Raw genomic sequence first — 23,574 nt, 5'->3', positions numbered from 1 at the left:
CAAAGCATGTAGCAACATTGTAGAAACCACTCAGAAATCTCTAACAACTGCCCAGCAACCACAAAAGCTTTTAGTAACCACTTGGCAAAATTTCAAATCTCTGTTCAAACTGCTGCTCATTTGCAACTGCTCTCAACTTTACCGCATCACTGCACATGCCCACATAACACAATGATCTGCAGCGACGGGAAGTCATTTATTTTCTATGAGCAACAGCAACCATTGCTGTCACTCATTGAAAATGAATGATTTCCAGTCGCTGCAAATCACTTTATACAACAATTTTTTGTAAATAGCATATCAAGCACCCAGAACATCCTTAGCAATATACTAGCGACCATCTAGCAATGCTATGACAACTGCCTAGAGCACCCTAGCAGCCGTCTACCTTGTCCTAGCAACACCCAAGCAACCATATATCATGATTCATGCAGCCACTCAGAACACACCCCTTCAAACTTCAAATCTATCTTCATAAACCACCACATCACGAATTAACAAAATGCATATCTCTTTATGTATTGCTTATATTTAAATGCCCTAGTAGCCACCTAGAACATCATAGCAACTGTCCAGGATGACGAGGCAATCCTGAAATTGGAAGCTTTTTCCCTGTGTCCTGCAAGATGAATGCTATGTCCAACATTGGTGTTATGTCTATATATATAGTTCAAGATGCACTGAATAAATAACAAAATGAGTAAATGAGTAAAACCAATTTAATTAGTCTAATAAACATAACCTAGTCAATACTTATGGAAATGTATTTGGTCACACTTTGGTTTAGGAAATAATTCCCACTATATAATAAATATTAAATACAAATGTTGCATCAATAAACCCATAATTTCCTAATTTTAATAGTAAGGGTAGTTACGTAAGGGTAATTTAGGTATGGGGTAGGGCTAAGGAATCTAAAACATGGTCATGCAGAAAAAGGCATTAATATTTGTTTAGAAGGACCAATAAATATCCAGTATGTCAGTAATATGCATGCTAATAAGTAACTAGTAACAGTGAGAATTGGTCCTTAAAATAAAATGTTAAGATTTTATCTCTCTCACGCATATCCCCAATTGTCCTGCAAAATCACATCCACTGTCCTGCAACAGAACAATAATCAGGTGGTAACCCTAATCTAGCAATGCCATAGCAACTACCCAGGAAACTCTAGCAACTGTTCAGGGGTGCATTTTCTGTACAGCTATTTATATCATTGCTTTCCATCGTTTTGCTCTATTTGAAGTTTGTATCATCGTGGGTTCCCTCTTACATCATACTCTGGAGTTACCTTTTGCATTTATTGTTAATGTTTGTTGACACATCTGAAATATATAGATTGAAACAAATGTATATATTGACATGGAATAAAGAATATAGAATGTACTGCATGTTAGCTTGCTTATTGTGCCCAAGAACCTTATCTGTTTAAGTACAACATTATACTAACAAGATGATATCTTTCAAGGGTTACACGTAAAGCATGAAAAGCAGTGGTACGGGTACTGAGACTTGTGGTACTCCATGCTGTACTTGTAATCTATATGATACCTCTTATGATACTAAAAATAAACTATGCTTCTAATCACAGATATAGAGCTGTATCGAATTGCTGGATTATGTTGGTAATAACAGAACTTGCAGTGATATTATACAGAAATGCACCCCAGATCAACTTAGCAACTTTCAGTCAACTGTTCACCCAAAATGATATTATAGCACATGCTTCTCTAAAAGAGCACTGCTCTGTGGTGGTGTCACAGTGTCTGGGTTGTGTTCCCTGGGTTTCCACTAGGTGTCCTCAGTTCCCACAGTGTTTATCATTTATCACTTCCTGTCTCCTTATTTGGTCACCTTCCTCCTTGTTTAGTTAATTGATTGTTTCCCACCTGTCTCCTGTTTCCCCATCATCCTTTTGTGTATTTATACCTGGTCTGTCTGAGTCTTAGTCACGGAGTCCTTGTTTAATGTTAAATGTTAATTCATGTCCGTCAATGCCTTGCCTTGCCTTGCCTTGCCTTGCCTTGCCTTGCCTTGCCTTGCCTTGCCTTGCCTTGCCTTGCCTTGTTTATGTTCTGATTTGGATTTACCGGTTTTGACCCTGCCTGGACTGTGTATTCTCTTTGGATTACCCCTTATTAAAGACATACTCGCAATTGGTTCTCTCTCCTGTGTTTTCCATAACACCGAACGTGACAGAAGGACTCCGTCACTACAAGAGCCAGCGGTATGTCGGCTTATGTCTCCTCCCCAGCCACAGTGCGGGAGAGGAGTGGATTTGAAGGAACTCGCCTGGTGGTTTTCCGGGGAACCAGAGGAGGTCGCCGAGGAGGGAGTGGTCGAGAGGATACTCAGCACCGCTCTCAACCAGGGCCGCCCTTCGACCCGGGACTCGTGTGGGATGGATTAGAGCCACCGTCTCACCATGGCGGACGGAGAGGAGAGAGGAAGCGCACGTCCGCCACAGTGGCGTCACTGCCCATGATGGCTGCTAGTCCAGCGCCACGAGGCAGGATGGACGCCAACACAACACCACAACCCAAGGCGATCACGAGTCCAGTGCCACGGTGCAAGATGGCCGCCAGCCCAGCGCCAACGCCCAAGAGGGCCGCTGACTCATTCTTGGACTATTTCGCTACGCTGTCCAAGATCCTAGAGATTCCCAAGACGGTTGACGTCATGGCTGCGGAGCCAGCGCCACAGCACAAGATGGCCGCCAGCCCAGAGCCACAGCACAAGATGGCCGCCAGCCCAGCGCCACAGCACAAGATGGCCGCCAGCCCAGCGCCACAGCACAAGATGGCCGCCAGCCCAGCGCCACAGCACAAGATGGCCGCCAGCCCAGCGCCACAGCACAAGATGGCCGATTCAACGCCTGAGTCTCCAGACAAGGTGTCACCGACTCGCCAAAATAGAGGGCGGAGGAGGAGGAGACAGGCGTCTACCGTTCCTCAAAGCCCAGAGGACGTTCCCGAGGCGGTGCCCGATGCTGTTCCGGAGGCCGAGGCGGTGCCCGATGCTTTTCCGGAGGCCGAGGCGGTGCCCGATGCTGTTCCGGAGGCCGAGGCGGTGCCCGATGCTGTTCCGGAGGCCGAGGCGGGGCCCGATGCTGTTCCGGAGGCCGAGGCGGTGCCCGATGCGGTTCCGGAGGCCGAGGCGGTGCCCGATGCCGAGGCGGTGCCCGATGCTGTTCCGGAGGCTGAGGCGGTGCCCGATGCCGAGGCGGTGCCCGATGCTGTTCCGGGGGCCGAGGCGGTGCACGATGCTGTTCCGGAGGCCGAGGCGGTGCCCGATGCCGAGGCGGTGCTCGATGTTGTTCCGGAGGCCGAGGCGGTGCCCGATGCTGTTCTGGAGGCCGAGGCGGTGCACGATGCTGTTCCGGAGGCCGAGGCGGTGCACGATGCTGTTCCGGAGGCCGAGGCGGTGCCCGATGCCGAGGCGGTGCCCGATGCTGTTCCGGAGGCCGAGGCGGTGCCCGATGCTGTTCCGGAGGCCGAGGCGGTGCACGATGCTGTTCCGGAGGCCGAGGCGGTGCACGATGCTGTTCCGGAGGCCGAGGCGGTGCCCGATGCCGAGGCGGTGCCCGATGCTGTTCCGGAGGCCGAGGCGGTGCCCGATGCTGTTCCGGAGGCCGAGGCGGTGCCCGATTCCGTTCCGGAGGCCGAGGCGGTGCCCGATGCTGTTCCGGAGGCCGAGGCGGTGCCCGATGCTGTTCCGGAGGCCGAGGCGGTGCCCGATGCTGTTCCGGAGGCCGAGGCGGTGCCCGATGCCGAGGCGGTGCCCGATGCTGTTCCGGAGGCTGAGGCGGTGCCCGATGCTGTTCCGGAGGCCGAGGCGGGGCCCGATGCTGTTCCGGAGGCCGAGGCGGTGCCCGATGCGGTTCCGGAGGCCGAGGCGGTGCCCGATGCCGAGGCGGTGCCCGATGCTGTTCCGGAGGCTGAGCGGTGCCCGATGCCGAGGCGGTGCCCGATGCTGTTCCGGAGGCTGAGCGGTGCCCGATGCCGAGGCGGTGCCCGATGCTGTTCCGGAGGCCGAGGCGGTGCCCTATGCCGAGGTGGAGGCCATTCCCGATGCGGTGTCCGAGGCCGCTCCCGATGCGGTGCCCGAGGCGGCTCCCGAGGCCGTGACCGAGGCAGTGCCCGAGTCCGTTCCAGAGGCGGTGCCCGAAGCCGAGGCGTCTCAAGTCTCCACAGGCAGTCCAGAGTCGAGTCAGGTTCCAGTTGACCCTCCAGAGGCGAGTCAGGGGCCAGTGAACTCTCCAGAGTCGAGTCAGGTGCCAGTGACCTCTCCAGAGTCAGGGCCAGTCACCGTTGAACTTTCAGAGTTAAGTCAAGTCACTGGGTGGTCTGCTGCTCCGCCCTGTTGGACTCCGGCATCGACCACAGGGGCGTGGTGGTCATCTGCTCCACCCTGGAGGACTCTGGCCTTGACCACAAGGGTGTGGTGGTCTTCCGCTCCGCCCTGGGGGGCTTCCGCTCTGACCACACGGACGTGGTGGTCTTCCGTTCCGCCCTGGGGGGCGTTTGCCCTGACTACACGGTTGTGGTGGTCTTCCGCTCCGCCCTGGAGGACTCTGGCCTTGACCACAAGGGTGTGGTGGTCTTCTGCTCCGCCCTGGGGGGCTTCATGTTGTTTTTTTTTTTTCTCCTTTTGTTTTTGTGTTAATGTCGGTCCCTGTTCCTTTCTGTTAGTCTGGCCCTCCGTCCCTCCCCCTGAGCCTCCACCTGTCCGCCTCCCTCCTGGTCTCTGTTTTGTGTCTGTCTTGGAGCGTCTGGGAGCCGCTCCTTAGTAAGGGGGTACTGTCACAGTGTCTGGGTTGTGTTCCCTGGGTTTCCACTAGGTGTCCTCAGTTCCCACAGTGTTTATTATTTATCACTTCCTGTCTCCTTATTTGGTCACCTTCCTCCTTGTTTAGTTAATTGATTGTTTCCCACCTGTCTCCTGTTTCCCCATCATCCTTTTGAGTATTTATACCTGGTCTGTCTGAGTCTTAGTCACGGAGTCCTTGTTTAATGTTAAATGTTAATTCATGTCCGTCAATGCCTTGCCTTGCCTTGCCTTGCCTTGTTTATGTTCTGATTTGGATTTACCGGTTTTGACCCTGCCTGGACTGTGTATTCTCTTTGGATTACCCCTTATTAAAGACATACTCGCAATTGGTTCTCTCTCCTGTGTTTTCCATAACACCGAACGTGACAGGTGGCTCTGAGTGAAGGTCTTGTGGCGGATATGCAGATCAGGATGAGCAGGACTGGGAAAACTCGGTTTGAATGTTAAGGTCCTCTCTCCCAAAGGCTGCACGTGTGGAAGCAGCTTCTATGTGCAATTGCCATGAGCATCAGTATGGCATCAGCTGTCTGATGAAATGGCACAGCATTTTATGCATTAGTGGCTCATGCAGGGTTAATGGGGTTTCATCTGAACACTCCAATAACTCCACTAACAGCTTAACAAGTAAATGCTGTGACTATACGTTGGAAAAGTCGTTGAGCAGGCACTGACCGCAAGGCTATTTATTTTTCATTTTTTTACACGCTTGTAATTTCCATACTATCATTTGGAATACCGATGCAGCCAAGAGCCATGTCTTCAAGCTTTTAGACAAAAATCATTAGAAAGAGGTGAGATCCCTTTAAATAATGAAGGATTTTCCTGTCTTTCTTTGGTTCTCTCACCCAAACAGATCTTTTATTTGTTTCCATAGTAACTAAAAGACTGTCTCAGTACCATTAAATGAGGACTCTTCCCTGGCTGTAAATAGTGAGATGGTGTAGGGGTTGGGAGCATGGCGGGATGGCGCCTCTCAGAGGCCGTATGAATACACTGTGTTTTTAATCTGTCGAAGTCTCCTTTTCATGTTTGTATGATTTTGCATGGCTATGTTCAAGCTTTGGATTTGTGAGTGAAGTTTGGGTTGGTCAGGTGGTAGACACAGCTGTTGTCTTCATGCTTATGTGAGGCAGGAACACATGGGCTGCTACATTAAACCACGCATGCAGTCTGGGCACAACAGAGCGCTGCTAACAACTGCTAATGAGCTGCCGTCTTAGGAAAGATACAGTTATCCTACAGTGACCTGTTCTTATGTAGGCTAATGCGTGTTGATGTTATGCACTCTTTGTTTAGCAGTTTTGGCCTTTCAGTGGGTGTTTACTGAACATAAAAATAAAAGATAGGAATCCAAAAATAAATAGAGCTGAATTTAGTGCACAAAAGTTACCACAAGGTTTTGATCGTTATCTCTTTTATGATATTGATCTCTTTCTCTCTCTCTCTCTCTCTCTCTCTCTCTCTCTCTCTCTCTCTCTCTCTCTCTCTCTCTCTCTCTCTCTCTCTCTCTTTTTTGGATGTCCTTTTGCAAAGATGTTGTCTTATTCTTCAAGATCATTTCACTGATATTTTGAGCTGCATTAATCCGATTTGCTGTCAGCCAAAACAGTCATTCATGTTTATTTATAAATCAATCATTGAATATGCAAACTGAATTAGCAAAATTATTTGTTAATACTAATAGTAATCAATTCTCACTATTAACTAGTTGCTTATTAGCATGTATATTACTAATCATATTGGCTATTGATTAGTACTTATAAAGCACATATTCTGCACGACCATAATCTACATCCCTATATAATCCTGAACTTAAATCTGATGCTGCTAAAAAGAACATTATTTTGTGTATTTGGTGTAACGCAATGTGTTTATGCAGTTAAAAAAAAAAAAAAAAAAAAACCTTATTTTCCATATAATGCACATTACTGTTTCTCCTCTATGCCCCACCTTTGTGTAGTTTTTTACAAGGTTCATTGGTCTGAAAAAGTGAGATGTGCTCTGATTGGCCAGCTATCAAGTGCATTGTGATTGTCCGAATGCCTCAAGCGTGTGATGGATATGTTACGCCCCTTAACATATGCTGTCTCCCAGGCCAGCAGCACGAGACTCAGTCCAGCTGCTCTGCTCGTGCACATCCCATCATCAGTTCTCTTTTAGCAGTTCAGTCAATGTACTGTTAGAAGTAACTGAATAACTCAGCATATTGGTTTATTTCATGTCAGAGGGAGTGTAAGGCACGTTTATAAACCGAATAACTTAAGTAATTTGTGGATTAGTGCATACTGGAGACGCGAACTGTTTCAAACAATTCAGTTTGATTTTGTGACCTGGTTCGACCGGTTCACTAAGAAGATCCAGTTAAATAGAATGATTCATTCGCGATCCAGACATCACTAGATGAGACAAAACCATTAAAACCTATTACAAATGAGGCATTTGTTGCATCCAGTGAGGACATAATTACTGATTATAAAGACTTATACATCAAGTTCTCTAATTATAATCAACAAAATGCACACAGTGTAAAAAAAAGAGCTTAATAAATTGACAACTTCAGTGATTTTAAAGGGAGCCTTCTTTACTTGCTTTCATACAATTTAAGTAAAAAAATAAATAAAAATGCAGCCGCATTTAAATGCGGTTGTGTATCATAATCCTTAAAATGTGAGAGTGCAAGATTTGTGTGGTGCACATGAGTGTGATGTGCAACATTTATTCTTATTTGTCTGCATATTTTATCTTAATTACAAATCTTTTTTGGTTTTATTTTGGATAATTGCATGTAATGCATTTGCAACATGTGAAACTGCCATTTTATTTGCAGTCTAAAGCATTTTATATTTATTTGTACAATAATATTTAACTTAACCTGCATGCTTTATATCTTTATTATTTAATGCAAAATAAATAAATTAAGTCTATAAGAGTCATGCATCCATTTAATCTTGATCAAGAAAAACGAATGATCAACGAATTGGAACGGCATCGGCCATTAGATAATTTTAAAATGTCAAATAGACTTCAATGTACAGGTTATAATGGTAGACTTTGTAAGATTTATTTTCAATGCAGATCCCATACTGTAACCTAAAAGAAATGTCCTCTATTATTATACATTTTCAAGTGTTTGTGCGAATATTGTTAATGCGCATGCATGACAGGGAGGCGCCCTTGTGATCACTTGAATTTTTTCCTGATAACGAAATATCTTAAAATTGGGATGTCTCACATACATAATAAATATATCTACAGAAAGCTTAAAATGTCAACTTTTAAACTAACCAATTCAAAACGAAAGCATTATGTAATCTGCGAATGTTGCATTTCTCTTTAAAGGCACGTACAGTATACTGTTGAGATGAGAGGCAGCACCGTGTATTTCCTCTTGCAGCCAACAAGAAAACATTAGTTTATTAATAAATAATGAAAATGTTTCCTTTTTCACAATTAATAGGATATTTCTGCCTGTGCTTTGTGGCAAACTTAATGCATGTGCTTGAGCACAGAATATATTAAGACTCATTACGGATTATAGATGTAAATTTTATATAAACGTGTGATCAGTTGAATAATGACTTAAATGAATGACTACTATTAACTACAAAAAATCTTACATGGGGGGAAGACCTATTAAATACCCTATAGACATCTCTGTTAAAGTTTTTAAAGCATTTTATACACGTTTGCATAAATTCTACTTCCATAACGGAGAGATGCCTTAAGATTGATTTTTCCTCTGGAACACAAAAATGAAATTTGAAATAAAATCAATATTTTATGTTTTGAGAATGGCCAACCCTTCACCATTCTATAGATATTGTTGCTTCTGGTTTCTGCATTGTAAATCACAGAAAGTCTACAAAATATATTGTCTCCCAAAAACTCTTTTTTGTCACGTCCGTAAGGCATGTGTATTTCCCAAATCTAAAATAGTCCATAAAAACCTTCATAGACGGATACTTTTCTGATGTCTGGACTCTGTTTGGGATTTAGAAAAACATAAAGAGATGGTTCAATATATTGTTAATGAATAGGCTATATTCTGTGAGAATTTATATTTTACACTCTAAAAAATATTATTTGGACACAACAACAACCAAAAAGGTAATGAAGCATTTTTTTTTTTTGTCTTTTGAGTTAAGGAAACTTTTTCTGAAAGCGACTCACAAATGTGGAGATATAATAAACTATGTTGTGCAAGTAGTCTACATTTGAAGTGGATCAAAACCTTTCTTCAAAGTTGTCCTAAAACCTAAAACCAAAATGTGTTCTTGTCTTAGGACAACTTTGAAGAACTTTTTTGATCCACTTAAAATGTTACTTAGAAAATTGTGTTAAAACTAACAATTATTAAGTTGAATACACAGAAAAATTAAGTTGTTCTAACTAAGCTGAACATCTCTTCTCCTGTTCTGATCTTGAATAGAAATGCATAAAATATGAGTTTATTTCTACATCACATCAGTTATGGAGCTAACTGCATTTAGTACAACTTAATGTTTTAAACAAACTAACACAGATATTTAAGTTGAAGTTACACACAGTATTATGTTGATGTAATTATCAACATTAAGATAATTTAATAATTAACTCATTAAAATTTTTTTAACACTTTAATTTTAATTAAATCAATAAATTTGAATTTTTTAACTTGCACTAATACATTAAGTAGTGACAACAGATCCACGGAATTATTTTTTAGAGTGCAGCGGCTGGATTCCGAAACATTCATAAGAAGAAATTTCTCCTTAACTGCCATTTTCTTCTTATTTTTGAACTTTAGAAAAAAAAATGTAAGAATATTTTGTATTACCAAATATTCATCTTAAGAATATTCATATCTTTCTTTCTTAAGATTGTTCTTAAGACAAAACTTAAGAATTGTAATTGTTGAAAAGAATCTTCTTAAAAATCATTGTAAATAACTTAACTTAATTTGTTAGGACAGCCCCAGACTGGTCTTAAATCCCAAACAGTAATTATTATTTAATGAATTTATTGGGTTATTTAAAAGTAATTGTTACATTTAAGCATTTCAACGACAGCTACATATAATACAAAGTAGGACTATTAATAGGGATGTGTACAAGTTCTCTGAAGTGACAGCGATGACTGTTAATAAAAAACAGTGATCGGTCATGATTAGGTTATGTGTGACGCTACATTTTGTTGACTTCAAAACTCAGTAGCAACTCTAAAACAGCACAGAAATGAATGAAACATATTGCTGCAGCTTGAGACAGGCTATTTTAAAAGTAACTGTTCAAAAACATGCAGGATTAAAAACGTGAAGTTGAGCGCCAGTCAAAGTCGCGACAAATAAAGTGTGCTTGTTTATGATTATAGGTTAATCTGCTGGAAGCGCAAAAAGACAATAAAGTGTGAGTTTATCTGTGCATTATGTATTCATTCAGATTAAAAAATTAAAAATTCAGATTGAAAAATTAAAATGTTCTTAAGAATATATCTGAGATCTTAAGAGTTTTTTCAAGAATTACACTTGGGAACATTCTTACGAACTTGTTGAAAGTGAAAGTCGTGACATTTGCCAAGTATGGTACCCATACTCGGAATTGGTGCACTGCATTTAACCCATCCAGTGCACACACACAGCAGTGAGTAGTGAACACAGCCAGAGTAGAGAGATCACAGGTGGCGTGGACTGCGATTTTTTGAAGGCCAGGTTACTTGTTGGCATGGAGATAAAGGCAAATACGAGCTGAGATATGCCAGGGTTTAGGTACACAGAGAATTTGTTTAGTTCTAACCTCACGCTCTTTTGCTGTTCTTCACGGTTAATGGCTTCTGGGAAGGGTGTTTTACAAATAACATTTTATGTAATCAGATTTCTTTTTAGTGTGGACTTTCTGAATTAGAAAGTGTGAACAACCTACAGTGTGACAAAATTATTATTATTATTTTTATTTTTTTTTTTTTTTTTTTTTGAACACACAACCGGAGCAGTGGACAGCTATAGATCCAGCGCCCGGGGAGCAACTGAGGGTTCAGTGCCTTGCTCAAGAGCACTTCAGCCATGGGTATTTAGGGTGGAAGAGAGCGCTGTTCATTTACTTCCTCCCACCTACAACTCCTGCCAGCACCGAGACTCGAACCGGCAACCTTCTGGTAACTAGTCCGGCTCTCTAATTATTATGCCACAGCTAAGAAATTTCTTAACTTAGCCTTTTTATTTTTATTTTTGTGAATCCGGCCTTTTGACTGTGAATGTCATTGTCACGGTATACAAACTTCATATTCACGGTAAGAAGGAGACGGGAACCGGTGGACTTTTAAATGATACTTTAATAACAAAACGGACGGCTGTCATGCACAAACAAAACTAAAACTCAAAAAAAAGCCCACGCCTGGTCCTCTCTCGTCCTTCACTGTCATCGCTTCTCTTTTGTATCCTTCCGATCTTCTCTGTGGGACTCGAGACTCGCTCATTTCCCAATCACTCCACCGGCCTCGCTCTGTTCCCACGGCTCTTAGACCAAGCTGAATCTTCTGCCAGCTTCTCCCGCTTCACAGCGAGCGCGACTCGTGCTAACTGCTCCCTGGTTCACCGTCATCGTCATCGTAAACCTCAGCTTTAAGAGATATGCGAGCGAATAATAGATTTAAAAAGGAAATGGGTGCTTGGTTTCCAAAACAGAAAACAAATACAGCTCGTTATCTCAATGTAAAAAAAATGATTTGATGAAAAAGTCATAACATAGTCTTAAGTTAGGCTACTTTAATTCATATAAATAATTTAAGCATAGAAATATTGTTCCATTTAAAAAAAAAAAGAATAGTAATAATTACGGTCACACTTTATTTTAGGGTCCAATTCTCACTATTAACTAACCATTAACTATGACTTTTGCCTCAATTAACTCCTTATTTGCTGCTTATTAATAGTTTATAAGGTAGTTGTTAAGTTAAGGGTATTGGGTAGGATTATGGATGTCATGCATTATATGCCTTTATAGCACTAATATAAGCACTATATAATAATAATTATATATATATATATATATATATATATATATATATATATATATATATATATATATATATATATATATATATATATATATATATATAATATATAATAAAACTATAAGCACTAATAAACAGCCAATATGTTAATAAATGACATGCAACTACTTATTAGTGTCAATTGGACCCTATACTAAAGTGTTACCAAAATTACAATATGACATTTGAATAACTGGTTCTACTTTATTTTAGTTTTAGCTTTTGTTAAACTTTTTTTTTTAGCTCACTATTAACTAGTCGCTTATTAGCATACATATTGGCTGTTTATAAGTACTTACAAAGCACATGTTAATGCCTTATTCTGCATGATTATATTTTAGATCCCTTAATCCTACCCACACCTAAATTTAAATTATTATTAATAAGCAGCAAATTAGGAGTTTATTGATGCAAAAATAAACTTAATAGTTAGTTAATAGTGAGAATTGGTTGCCAAACTAAAGTATGACCTTATGTATTTCATAGAGATACTTATGACTAGACTACTAAGTCTCTATCTACCTTCACCTCAGTGGTGGTTGTCATGTATGATAGAGATTATATCCCTGTAGCTAATTACTTCATCTGCTATAGCCTACTAAATGTGCTATTTGCAGGTGCACACACACATACAAAATAAATAAAGAATGAAACCCCAGACAGTCAGGCCTGAAGAATGTATATATCCAAAAACCTGAAATTTCCTTCCATCTCAGTGTGAAATTGCAACTTTCTAAAGGCAAATCTTCCAACAAAAGGCAAGTGTGTGTGTGTATTTGCATATGCCCACTTGCACACAAATGCGCACAACTCTGTGTGTTTGTGTGTGTGTGTGTAGCTCCAAACAGTCTTCTCATGGTGAGTGTGAAGGGAAGGTGATGTGATCAAAGCTACAGGAGCGAGTTTGATATGCAGAAAACGGGGAGCCTCAGCTGCATTCTGACACCAGCTTTTCATGAGCTCACAGAAGCATTGTGAGGCAGATGAAGCAACAGACCTGTGGGTGCCAGAGCCCAGAGGCTTTAGCATGGGACTGATGTGCGAGGAATCTCAATTGAAGATCATTGTTACTGAGACCTGAGGGATGAAAGGAACACAGCCAGAATAGAGAGATCACAGGTGGCGTGGACTGCGATTTTGGAAGGCCAGGTTACTTGGAGTTACATGGAGATAAAGGCAAATACGAGCTGAGATATGCCAGGGTTTAGGTACACAGAGAACTTGTTTAGTTCTAACCTCACGCTCTTTTGCTGTTCGTCAGAGTTAGTGGCTTCTGGGAAGGGTGTTTTACAAATAACATTTTATGTAATCAAATTTTTTTAGTGTGGACTTTCTGAATTAGAAAGTGTGAACAACCTACAGTGTGACAAAATTATTATTATTTATTTATTTATTTTTTATCTTAAAAGGCGTGGACAGTCATTTTTGTGGCTGATCTCATTGCATAAGCATTTGTAGGACTTTCTCTTTCAGATGCAACATTTATGGGAGGAGAATATTTAAATGAATCACATATTAATGATTACAGAGGTTTGTACTGTTATTTAACACCCAAAAGAGCATGTTTTAACCCATTTTGCACTTGACAATTTCTAGGAATTGCGCTCTTGTGCTAATTTTCCTTGTTTAGTAAATCTGGCCCCAAGTCTTGCACCTTTAAGGTAATAATGGGTAATAATCGCTCGTACGTTAAAAATAAGGTGGCTTAGAATAACAATGCAATAAAGTCAGAAGAATTGCATGGGTTCTGCTCCCTCTAGCTCTACAAATCCATGGCTTCTTGCATACTCATTTATTACATATTTTATCTAATGTAATATGATTTCAGCTGACAATAAGAGGTTAGCAATCTGAATTCAATTTAACACATTTTATAATATTTAATTATCTATTACAGAATTGCATAGATTTTCATCAAGTCAGATTTCATATTGACCTGGTAATTAATGGCTATTTTAAGTTATGCAATTATTATAAGTTGACTAATGAGGGTTTCTTGATGGCCAACATTTAGAGAGCAGGATGTATTACACTGAAATAATGCACATATAAATTAACGATAAAATTAAATATGTAACATTTATACACTCCTGTTGCACACATTTTGTCTGAAAAATAAATAACTTTTGCTGAGATGTTGGAACTGATGCAGAGGTAGGTAGCACTTCTGGTAATCAACCAAGCAGGCACTGTTATCGACAACAGTTATCTGTAAATGGCAAAATATAGGCTGATTTCTTAAAATAGTTTCTACAAGTGGAGTTCCCCGACACTGCTTATCACAGATGACCCATTGGTTGCAAGGTCATATACGATATGGGCCAGGTGTGACAGAAGCACTGTCGTTGATTAATATCTCTGCAAGTACCCTTCGCTGACCTTCTAAGCCTCAAATTTTTACGCTTGGCACTTTCAATAATCCTCTTGGTGACCTTTGTGGTTGATTTTCGCTTGTTGTTTTTTTTTTCTTGTCATGCACAGTCAAACACCTAAGCATTTAGCCTCTACCCATTATGGGTCTGATAAAGAGATAACACACGCCAATGCACCAACACACAGATGATTTATAGTCTTCATTGGCTGTTCCTCCTCAATACTCCCTCTTTGCACTCAGACCTGAATTACGAATCAGTTTTACTAAAATACCTGTCAGAGGCTAGAGCAATTCCAACAGCCTCTCCACGAGGTTTGCATTATATGTTAATTGTAGGCCATTCTAGTAGCGCTACCACAAAGCTGGTTTGTGCAATCAATGTCAAGCCTAAGCAAATTAACCCAAGGTATGTACATTTTCCAATATCTTGTTATTGACTTTCTTGCTCCAATAAATGCTTAGGAGTTAAGCGAACCGCTTGCTGCAGGATGCAATGATCTGGTGTCATTAGCTTGTACAAGTCCACACAATACCTACTCCCACCGGGCCTGAATTGTGATTACTGTTGAGTTGTTATTAGGGAGAGCTACTTCTGTATTTGATGTGATTTATGCTTGGTGCATGGTGATTTACTGTTAAAAACATCAGTGTTTCAAAATGTGTCAGTCATAACTGCTTTTCATTTCTTTTTTCTTTTTTTTTTCGCTGGTAATTACTCCACTCATCTGTTATTCAAACAGTGCCTTCTTTTTAAATAAGGTCTTGCTTGCAATCGCGATTTTTGCTCCCTACAGAATTTCTGTTGAAGCTCATTTTGCTTGGCATAATTCATTCATTTGTAATGCCCTAAAACGTCATCAAACAACTGAGTCATATAATGATGTCATCGTTTAAATAAATGTAAAGTAAATGACCATGCTTTTATACGGTATATGATGCATACCGTATTTTTCGGACTATAAATCGCACCTGAGTATAAGTCGCTTCAGTCCAAAAATACGGCATAATGAGGAAAAAAACATATATACGTCGCACTGGACTATAAGTCGCATTTATTTAGAACCAAGAACCGAGAGAAAACATTACCGTCTACAGCCGCGAGAGGGCGCTCTATGTTTTCAGTGGTAGACTACAGGAGCACAGAGCAGCATAGAGCGCCCTCTCGTGGCTGGAGAAGGTAATGTTTTCTCTTGGTTCATGTCAAATTAATTTTGATAAATAAATCTCACCTGACTATAAGTCTCAGGACCAGCCAAACTATGAAAAAAAGTGTGACTTATAGTCCGGAAAAAACGGTATATATATTGTGTGTTTGTGTAAAATTTTTAATTTATTTTTATGTGACTTTTACTTTTAATTTATCAATGCATTAATTTATTTTATTTTATTTTTTAACTTTATGTAGATATAATGCAATTTAACATTCTTTCATATATGTAATGTATAGGTGTGCTTATGTAAAACTATATATTAGTTTATAAGTAAATTAATATAAAATGATCAATCATAGTTTATTTTAGCCAAACGTTGTGTAGTATTATAGTAGTATGTAACTGTTGAACCACACTGTTCACATTCTGTGGATGGATACACTTATGCACAATTCTTTTATGATTTAAAATTAAATGATATTGACCTAATATTGACTTTGGAAATGCTCTATCTGGGGATTAGAACGTACCTTAAGCACACAGAATGTGGACATGAAACAGAATCTGTGACACTCAGTCAAGTAACAATTTGCTTGTAGTTTCCTGTTCTCTTCCTCTTTTGAAATTTGGAGAGCTCCCTTAGCCTCACTGGACATCATGTATCTTATACAGCACTAAAAATGACTTTATTACCTTGTGTCATATGAACTGAACAAGAGAAAAAATGAACCTTTAGGGTTGTTTCTCCCTTTTCAGCACCATGCGGTGGGCAGTACACTGGAACAGAGGGAGTGGTATTATCCCCAAATTACCCTCTCAACTACACAACAGGCCAGACCTGCTCCTACCACATCACAGTGTCTGGAGAATTTGGTAAGTAAATAAAGTTACTTACAAAGGTCACGGTTCAGTTTATAGTAGAATTATTGGAGTAGGATTTACTTGAAAAGCTAAAAACAACAACGGCAACAAAAAGCAAAAATTCTATTCACTCAAAAAACTAAGTAAATTTTATTAAAACATTTCAAAATACAATAATTGTAATGTTTATACTAATAATGCTTAAATAATTGTGTTCAGTAAAAAATATCAGAAAAAATAAGCCACACAATCACACACACACACACACACACACACACACACACACACACACACACACACACACACACATATATATATATATATATATATATATATATATATATCCCCTTAACTGTCACCCACATTTTTGAACATAGACTTTATAGTGCACGATCCAAACTTATATTTTTATAAATCATGAATGAAAACATTTTGTAACATGAGTTTGATGTACCGTTTACATGGTAATGCAATGTCTGAATTTGAATTGGGTTTTAAAGGATGAATTTTGAGATTTTAAGTTTTCAGTCGATATATAATTTCTGATGATTTCTTAAATGTGACAGAGAAAAGGGCAACAAAGAAGTCTTTTTTTTAAGATCAAAACTCCTGTTATAATGTAGATTTTTTAAAGGAAGCACTTTTGGTAAAAACATTGGTAAAAATATATATCCGGGAGACCTTTCCAACGATATATAGTTTGTCAAGATTAGATTAGATGTAATTGTAATATAGTGAAGTAAAGGATAAGGATATACCAACTAATTTTCTGTCCTCATTTCTCTTTTTATCTGCAAAAGAACATTAGAGTTAGATAAGGTTACATTGTCATCACACATATAGTACTGGAAAGTTAATTAGTAGGTTGTATAGGTATAAACTAAATTACCTTGAATAATCCACTTCATTCAGGTGGTGAGTTCTCAGCCTGTAGATAAAAACTGATGTAAACTTCCTGCCAAAAACATACACAGTGTGAATCAATAATTCATTGCATTGAATTAATAATAAAGCAAAAAAAAAAAAAAAAACACATAAACTCAAAGGAAATTTACAAAGTACTCATATTTACATTAAACGTCTCCTTGTATCAAAGTAATATGAAGAAGTATATTTATGTGAAAGGCAATCGTTTTCAAAACAGACGTAGTTAGCTTACACCTACAGTCTTAGATGCAGTAGCTAAGCTAATTGGTTAGTTAGCATCTAAACTCAACTCAGTCAACTACATTAGTAGTCTTGCTCAGCAAGATGTTCACTCAGTTATTTATAAGACAGAACTACATTAGCAAACAGTATCTAGACTTCTGTTAACATTCAGGAGAAAACATGAACATTATCTATAACTTGTAGTAAAATGCACCACAACTTCAGAATGTTAATTTGTTATGGAATGGCTTAATAATTAAATATTGAGCCACTTTAATATTCTAAAAAATGTCCTAAATACATTTGAGCACTATAATGTGAAAAAAGAAAGAAAGAAATGCGGGTTGCTGAAATATATTTTTGGCCTTGCTTCATTTTCCACAACTGCACAAAACCATAGTTTACTAAATCCATTGCAAATCCTTGCAGGTCATGCATATAAAATCGGAGTCTAAGTAAAGATATAGCATTTGAGGTTTGTTGAAGTCTTTATGAGCCAAAATAAATACAGTCAAAGTGAAATTTACGGAGCCACTAGCAGCGAGCCTCCAGTTTTTCTGTACTGTTTGAGTATGAAGCGAGGGCCGACATCTCATTACAGAGGAGATAATAGAGTCGTTGAAGTGGCCCGGGTGACCCCTTTCCACCCCCTCTGCTTAGCTGGCTCTCACACAAGCACCTGACATGCACAGCATGTCTCTGTGAGTTCCCCGGTCTCTCATGCCCTACCGTGTGAACCATGTGTCCTTTCTGACAAGCCAATGCATTTAATCACAACTTCATCACTGGTCTCAGTTCAGAGGGAATGGACACTAGAAGGGATCAAACATACACATAATGCATGCATTACAGACAGAGCTTCATGATTTTAGGTATTAAGAGTTGAATGATGGTAACACTATAGTACTTTGATCTAAACATTACTTAATTATTTAGCTATATATTGCTATTTGAAAAAGAAGTTCAGTAAATACACTAATTTAATTCTCAAGCATAAAGTGCTTGTGGTAAATCAAAATCTTGTGATTTTGATTTGTGAGTCATTTGGTTTCTTTCATTGAAATGATCCAGTTCAGACGTTTGTGAATCACAAGCAAAGAACCACCTCATAATTTGCAACTTAATTCCAACATGGGTCATTGTTTTTAGAATAGAGCTGCTGCAGTATTAAAAAAATGGTGTTCTGCACTATGGGTTTACAGTACGTGCATTTTATTCACAATTTCATGGAATGATTTCTATAATCCAAATCTTCTATTATAATGAATCGAATATCATGTGTCATTTTTATGGGACTATACATACTTCTGTGCAGACTGCTGCTTATTATGAACACTTACAAAACCATTGACCTGAATCATGTGTGTTGATGGGAAATTTATGTGACTTTATGTCTTCATTCATTGTACTTCTTTTGTTAGCATCACTTCTCAGCAGTGGTGATAGTAACACGCTCTGTGCGTTTCATTTTATTTCCTTAGTGGTGTTTGGGCAATTTGCCTATTTCCAGACAGCCATGAACGACTCCGTTGAGCTATTTGATGGGCCCAATCAGAATTCTAGGCTGCTAAGCTCCCTGGCTGGGTCTCATTCCGGTAAGTAATAGCTTTACATTCATTCCAGTTTTGTTGCTTTGAGTTTGCTTTGAAATGCACAGAACCCTTTGAAAAGAACTACCGTAAACAGGCATATATGGCTTTTTAAATCTGTGAAAAGACAATTGTGCAGACAATTGAGCAGTGAACGAGGTCTCAAGTGAGGTTTAATGGCTCCTTTCAGAGGGGGAAATACAGAAGGAGTGTCATTTTTAGCAAATGTTTGCTAATAGTTTTGTATTTGTTTTTTTATTGTTTGAAATTTCTGTTATTTACACAAACAGTGAGAAAGCACTCACTCAGCCTCAGGCAAATGGAGTCTTCTATTGCAAATAATATGTTTATAAAATCTTAAAAAACCAAATACATATTTGGACTTGTACATCACCCTGAAAGGCCAAATTAAATTAGTTTCATGTCTCATGTGGCTTTTGGATCATTTACAGTAGTTAGCATTCTTCTCCTTCCAAAGAAACAGTCTAAATTATTATTTGCTAAAATGCAAAAAATATAAAAAAATAAATAAAATAAAATAAAAATAAAAGTAAATTAAAATATACTGACTGAAAAGTCTGAATGCCATTGCATTACACAACACAATATAAAAGCAAATGGCTTAGAGCAATGACTTATTTTTATTTATTTTTTATTATTAAAGTTAGCTTGTGTAGTGAAGCTATATTCTTTTAAAATGGATACTGTTTGATTTTTTATTTTATTTATTCATTAGATACATACATTTTAAACTGTGGTTTAAGTGTGCAATACTTGTTGGGCCCACTGTATTTATATCAAGAGTAAATCTTGGATCTATGTTGTCATTTTCATCCTTTGGTTCCAGACTTGTTTAATTCCTTCTAAAAAGAAAATGTTATCCTTGCGGCTTCCTGCTGAATTATTGTCGGTATTATTGAGTGAAGGTCATAAAATGGCAAGAAAATGAAAATCACTGCTAATTCCACAGTCTTCGCAGGATTGATGGCGTCCATTGGACACACAAACTGTTTGTATGGCATTTTTATACTGTATATCTTTATAGTCTGCTGTGCAACACTATATTCCCATGAGAAGCGCTGTAAATTGATATCATTTCTATCTCAGCTTTGTAAGCAGTGGGCCAGAAATCCTGACAGGCCCATCAATTCATAGTTAGAGTGTTTAACCCTCCAGGCTCAACTGCAGTGTTTCAGTAGCCATCTATATCAGCAATCTGTTTCTTCCTTTGGATACAACTTTGTAAAATTACACTTTGATTTTGGATCTGAATGCTCAAGGGTAAGTCATCCTTACTGTTGGGGATTTTTTATTTATTTTTTAAATTACCCACTGCATCTCTGAACATGCCACAGACAGCTTGAGTAATTCTTTGGGCATCCATCAGTTTTAGGCCCATTGTTGCTGACCTGCTCTCTCCACCCTTGCCCCGGAGGCTGATCCGAGTTATTAAGCCATCCGTCATATACGCTACCTTAAGACTACAGTTGGTTGCAGCACATTTGCCTTCACAAGCAACTCTAAGAGACTTCAACATCTGCCATATTGTGTTTTTGCAGGAGAAACTTTGCCCTTGGCCACCTCCAACCAAATCATGTTGAGATTCAGTGCAAAAAGTGGCCCGTCCGCCAAAGGTTTCCATTTTGTTTACCAAGGTAAGCAAGCACTCAACTTTCAGTCAATAACAGGTCATTGTGTAGAGCCTAGGCTTTGTTTTTAATCTTCAAATCCAAAAACATTCACTTAGCCTTTGGTGTGCTTGCGTTGTGTATATATTGGCACTGTGTGTAGGGTGAAATCATGCCCCTGAAGTGCAGGGGTGGCTTTCTGATCAGTATGCCTGAGCCCGCTTACTGTGGGAAATAGCCTTTATATTTCACACAGGGAAGTTAACAGCCGCAATCACAATGTCATAACCAATACACAATAGAGTCAAATGAGGAAGGGGCTTGGATTTGATATAAATTGTAATGCATTTAGCTCTTAGTAGAGCTGAATGGGAGAATGATTTCTGTGCTATTCTAGGGAGTATTTTGAGAGTTGCCTTGCAGTTTTCTCTTAACTTTTTTTTTTTTTTTTGCGCCACTTCCGTTTGATTTAAGAGATATATATTTCATATGAATAAGGCAGTTAGACATTATTTTAAGGTCTAATTTCTCGTTATTAACAAACCATTAACTACAACATTTGCTTCAATGAACACCTTATTTGCTGCTTATTAATATTTAGTAAGGAAGTTGTTAAGCTTAGGTATTGGGTAGGATTAGGGATGTAGAATATGGTAATGCAGAATATGTGCTTGTAATGCTATCAACCTTCATATTCATCCGGAAGAAGGAGGCGGGAACCGGCGGACAATCAACAACATTTTAATAACAAAATAAACACAAAAACAGCGCATCAGCCCCTCACGGACGACTGATGCGCGCAAAATAAAACCCAAAACACAACTAAAAGCCCAGGCCTGGTCCTCTCTCGTCCTTCACTGTCGTCGCTCCAGTTTTATATCCTTCCATCTCCTCCATGGGCCTCGAGACCGGTGGGTCGAACAGGTGTAGTTCATCTCCAATCACTCCCCCGGCCTCGCTCCCATGTCCCTCGGCCCCGCCCCACTCGTCACATACCCCCATCGCCCCTCGCAGGCCGGGGGGTACTCCCGAGACTGCGCTCTACAACCCCCCCCTCCCTCCGGGGGGGCCGCTCACGGGGACCTGCGGGAACCTGGGGGTAGGACAGATGAGGCGAGAGAAAAGGAGATGGAAGGAGGAGCGACAGAGACGAGAGAGGGGAGAGAGAAAAAAAAAAAAAAAAAATTCCGGTTCCTAGACGCACCGCTGCTCGGCCCTCCACCAGCTGGGCGATCTCCTCCGCGGTGCCTGGCGGTGGCACTGGACGGCCCTCGGCGGACGGCACGACACTCCTCCGCCGCCCGGTGGACGGCGACGGCTCCTCCGGTTTTGGGCAGCCGGCAGGAGTCCCCCGTCCCCTGCTCCTCCCCGTTCCGGCGGAGGCAGCAGGCTCCGGCCACCTGGCGAACGGCGCCGACTCCTCCGCTCCCTCACGGACGGCAGCCGTCTCTCCACATCGTGGGCGGCCGGTAGCGAGCTCGCCCGTCCCCGGCAACTCACTCCAGCCCACCGCCTCGAGCGTCCATGGCGGCACACTCCTCGCCAGCTCGATGGCACCGCGGATTCACCACAGCGGCGAGGGATCTTCAGCAGCGCGTCCCTCCTTCTCCCGGGTTTCGGCACCACTGTAATGCTATCAACCTTCATATTCATCCGGAAGAAGGAGGCGGGAACCGGCGGACAATCAACAACATTTTAATAACAAAATAAACACAAAAACAGCGCATCAGCCCCTCACGGACGACTGATGCGCGCAAAATAAAACCCAAAACACAACTAAAAGCCCAGGCCTGGTCCTCTCTCGTCCTTCACTGTCGTCGCTCCAGTTTTATATCCTTCCATCTCCTCCATGGGCCTCGAGACCGGTGGGTCGAACAGGTGTAGTTCATCTCCAATCACTCCCCCGGCCTCGCTCCCATGTCCCTCGGCCCCGCCCCACTCGTCACAGTGCTTTAAAAGTGCTAATAAACCTCCAATATGTTAATAATAGGCATGCTGATAAGCAACTAGTAAAAAGTGAGAACTGCTCCGTATACTAAAGTGTTTAAAATAAGGCTTTATAAGTACTAATAAACAGTCTTCATGCTAGTAATAGGCATGCTAATAAGAAACTAGTCTATACTGAGAATTGTTCCTTAAACTAAAATGTTATCTAAATGTCCCATTTGTTAATATTATTTGACTACATTAAATAAATAAAAAATAATAATAAAGTGACATGACGTGACATACAGCCAAGTTCGTGACCCATACTTGGAATCTGTGCTCTGCATTTAACCAATCCAAAGTGCACACACACAGCAGTGAACACACACTGGGCAGCCATTTATGCTGCGTTGCCCAGGGAGCAGTTGGGGGTTCGGTGCCTTGCTCAAGGGCACCTCAGTTGTGGTATTGAGAGTGGAGAGAGCGCAGTATATTCATTCCCCCCACCCACAATCCCTGCGGTCCGACCTTTGGATTACGAGTCCAAATCTCTAAACATTAGGCCACGGCTTCCCCATTAGTTAAAATAAAATAGCAATAAAAATATCTTTAAAGCATTTATTACCGTATTTTCCGCACTATAAGGTGCACTTAAAAGCCTTTAATTTTCTCAAAAAATGACACAGTGCGCCTTATAATCCGGAGCACTTTATATATGGATCAAGGCGCTCTGTCAAAATGTTGACATTCCCTTTAGCAAAACTCCATCTAGTGGATGCATAACGCAAACCCAGTCAAACGTTTGACTGCAGTATCTTCTATTCTATGCGCCTTATAATCCAGTGCGCCCTATATATGAAAACAGTTCTAAAATAGGCCATTCATTGAAGGTGCACTTTATAATCCGGTGCGCCTTATAGTGCGGAAAATACGGTAATCTTAGTTAATGTTGATTTCAACAGTAATAAGTAATATTTAAAAATCTACACGATGTTTGATAGGGAGCCAGTGCAGTGTTGACAGGACCAGGCTAATATGGT

General features: G+C 40.4%; 1 protein-coding gene across 1 annotated transcript in view; it reads left to right on the top strand.

Annotated features, from left to right (window-relative positions):
* LOC132157446 (CUB and sushi domain-containing protein 1-like) overlaps nt 1–23,574 on the top strand; it is a 636,306-nt gene that overhangs the window by 510,691 nt on the left and 102,041 nt on the right. Inside the window, exons 31-33 of the mRNA XM_059566804.1 lie at nt 16,138–16,254; nt 18,873–18,986; nt 20,540–20,635. Coding sequence (XP_059422787.1) covers nt 16,138–16,254; nt 18,873–18,986; nt 20,540–20,635 — 327 coding nt within the window. The remainder of the gene's footprint in view (nt 1–16,137; nt 16,255–18,872; nt 18,987–20,539; nt 20,636–23,574) is intronic.

Source organism: Carassius carassius, chromosome 14 (genome assembly GCF_963082965.1).
Source record: "Carassius carassius chromosome 14, fCarCar2.1, whole genome shotgun sequence".
NCBI classification, from domain to species: domain Eukaryota; kingdom Metazoa; phylum Chordata; class Actinopteri; order Cypriniformes; family Cyprinidae; genus Carassius; species Carassius carassius.
This window is presented reverse-complemented; position numbering and strand designations above follow the sequence as displayed.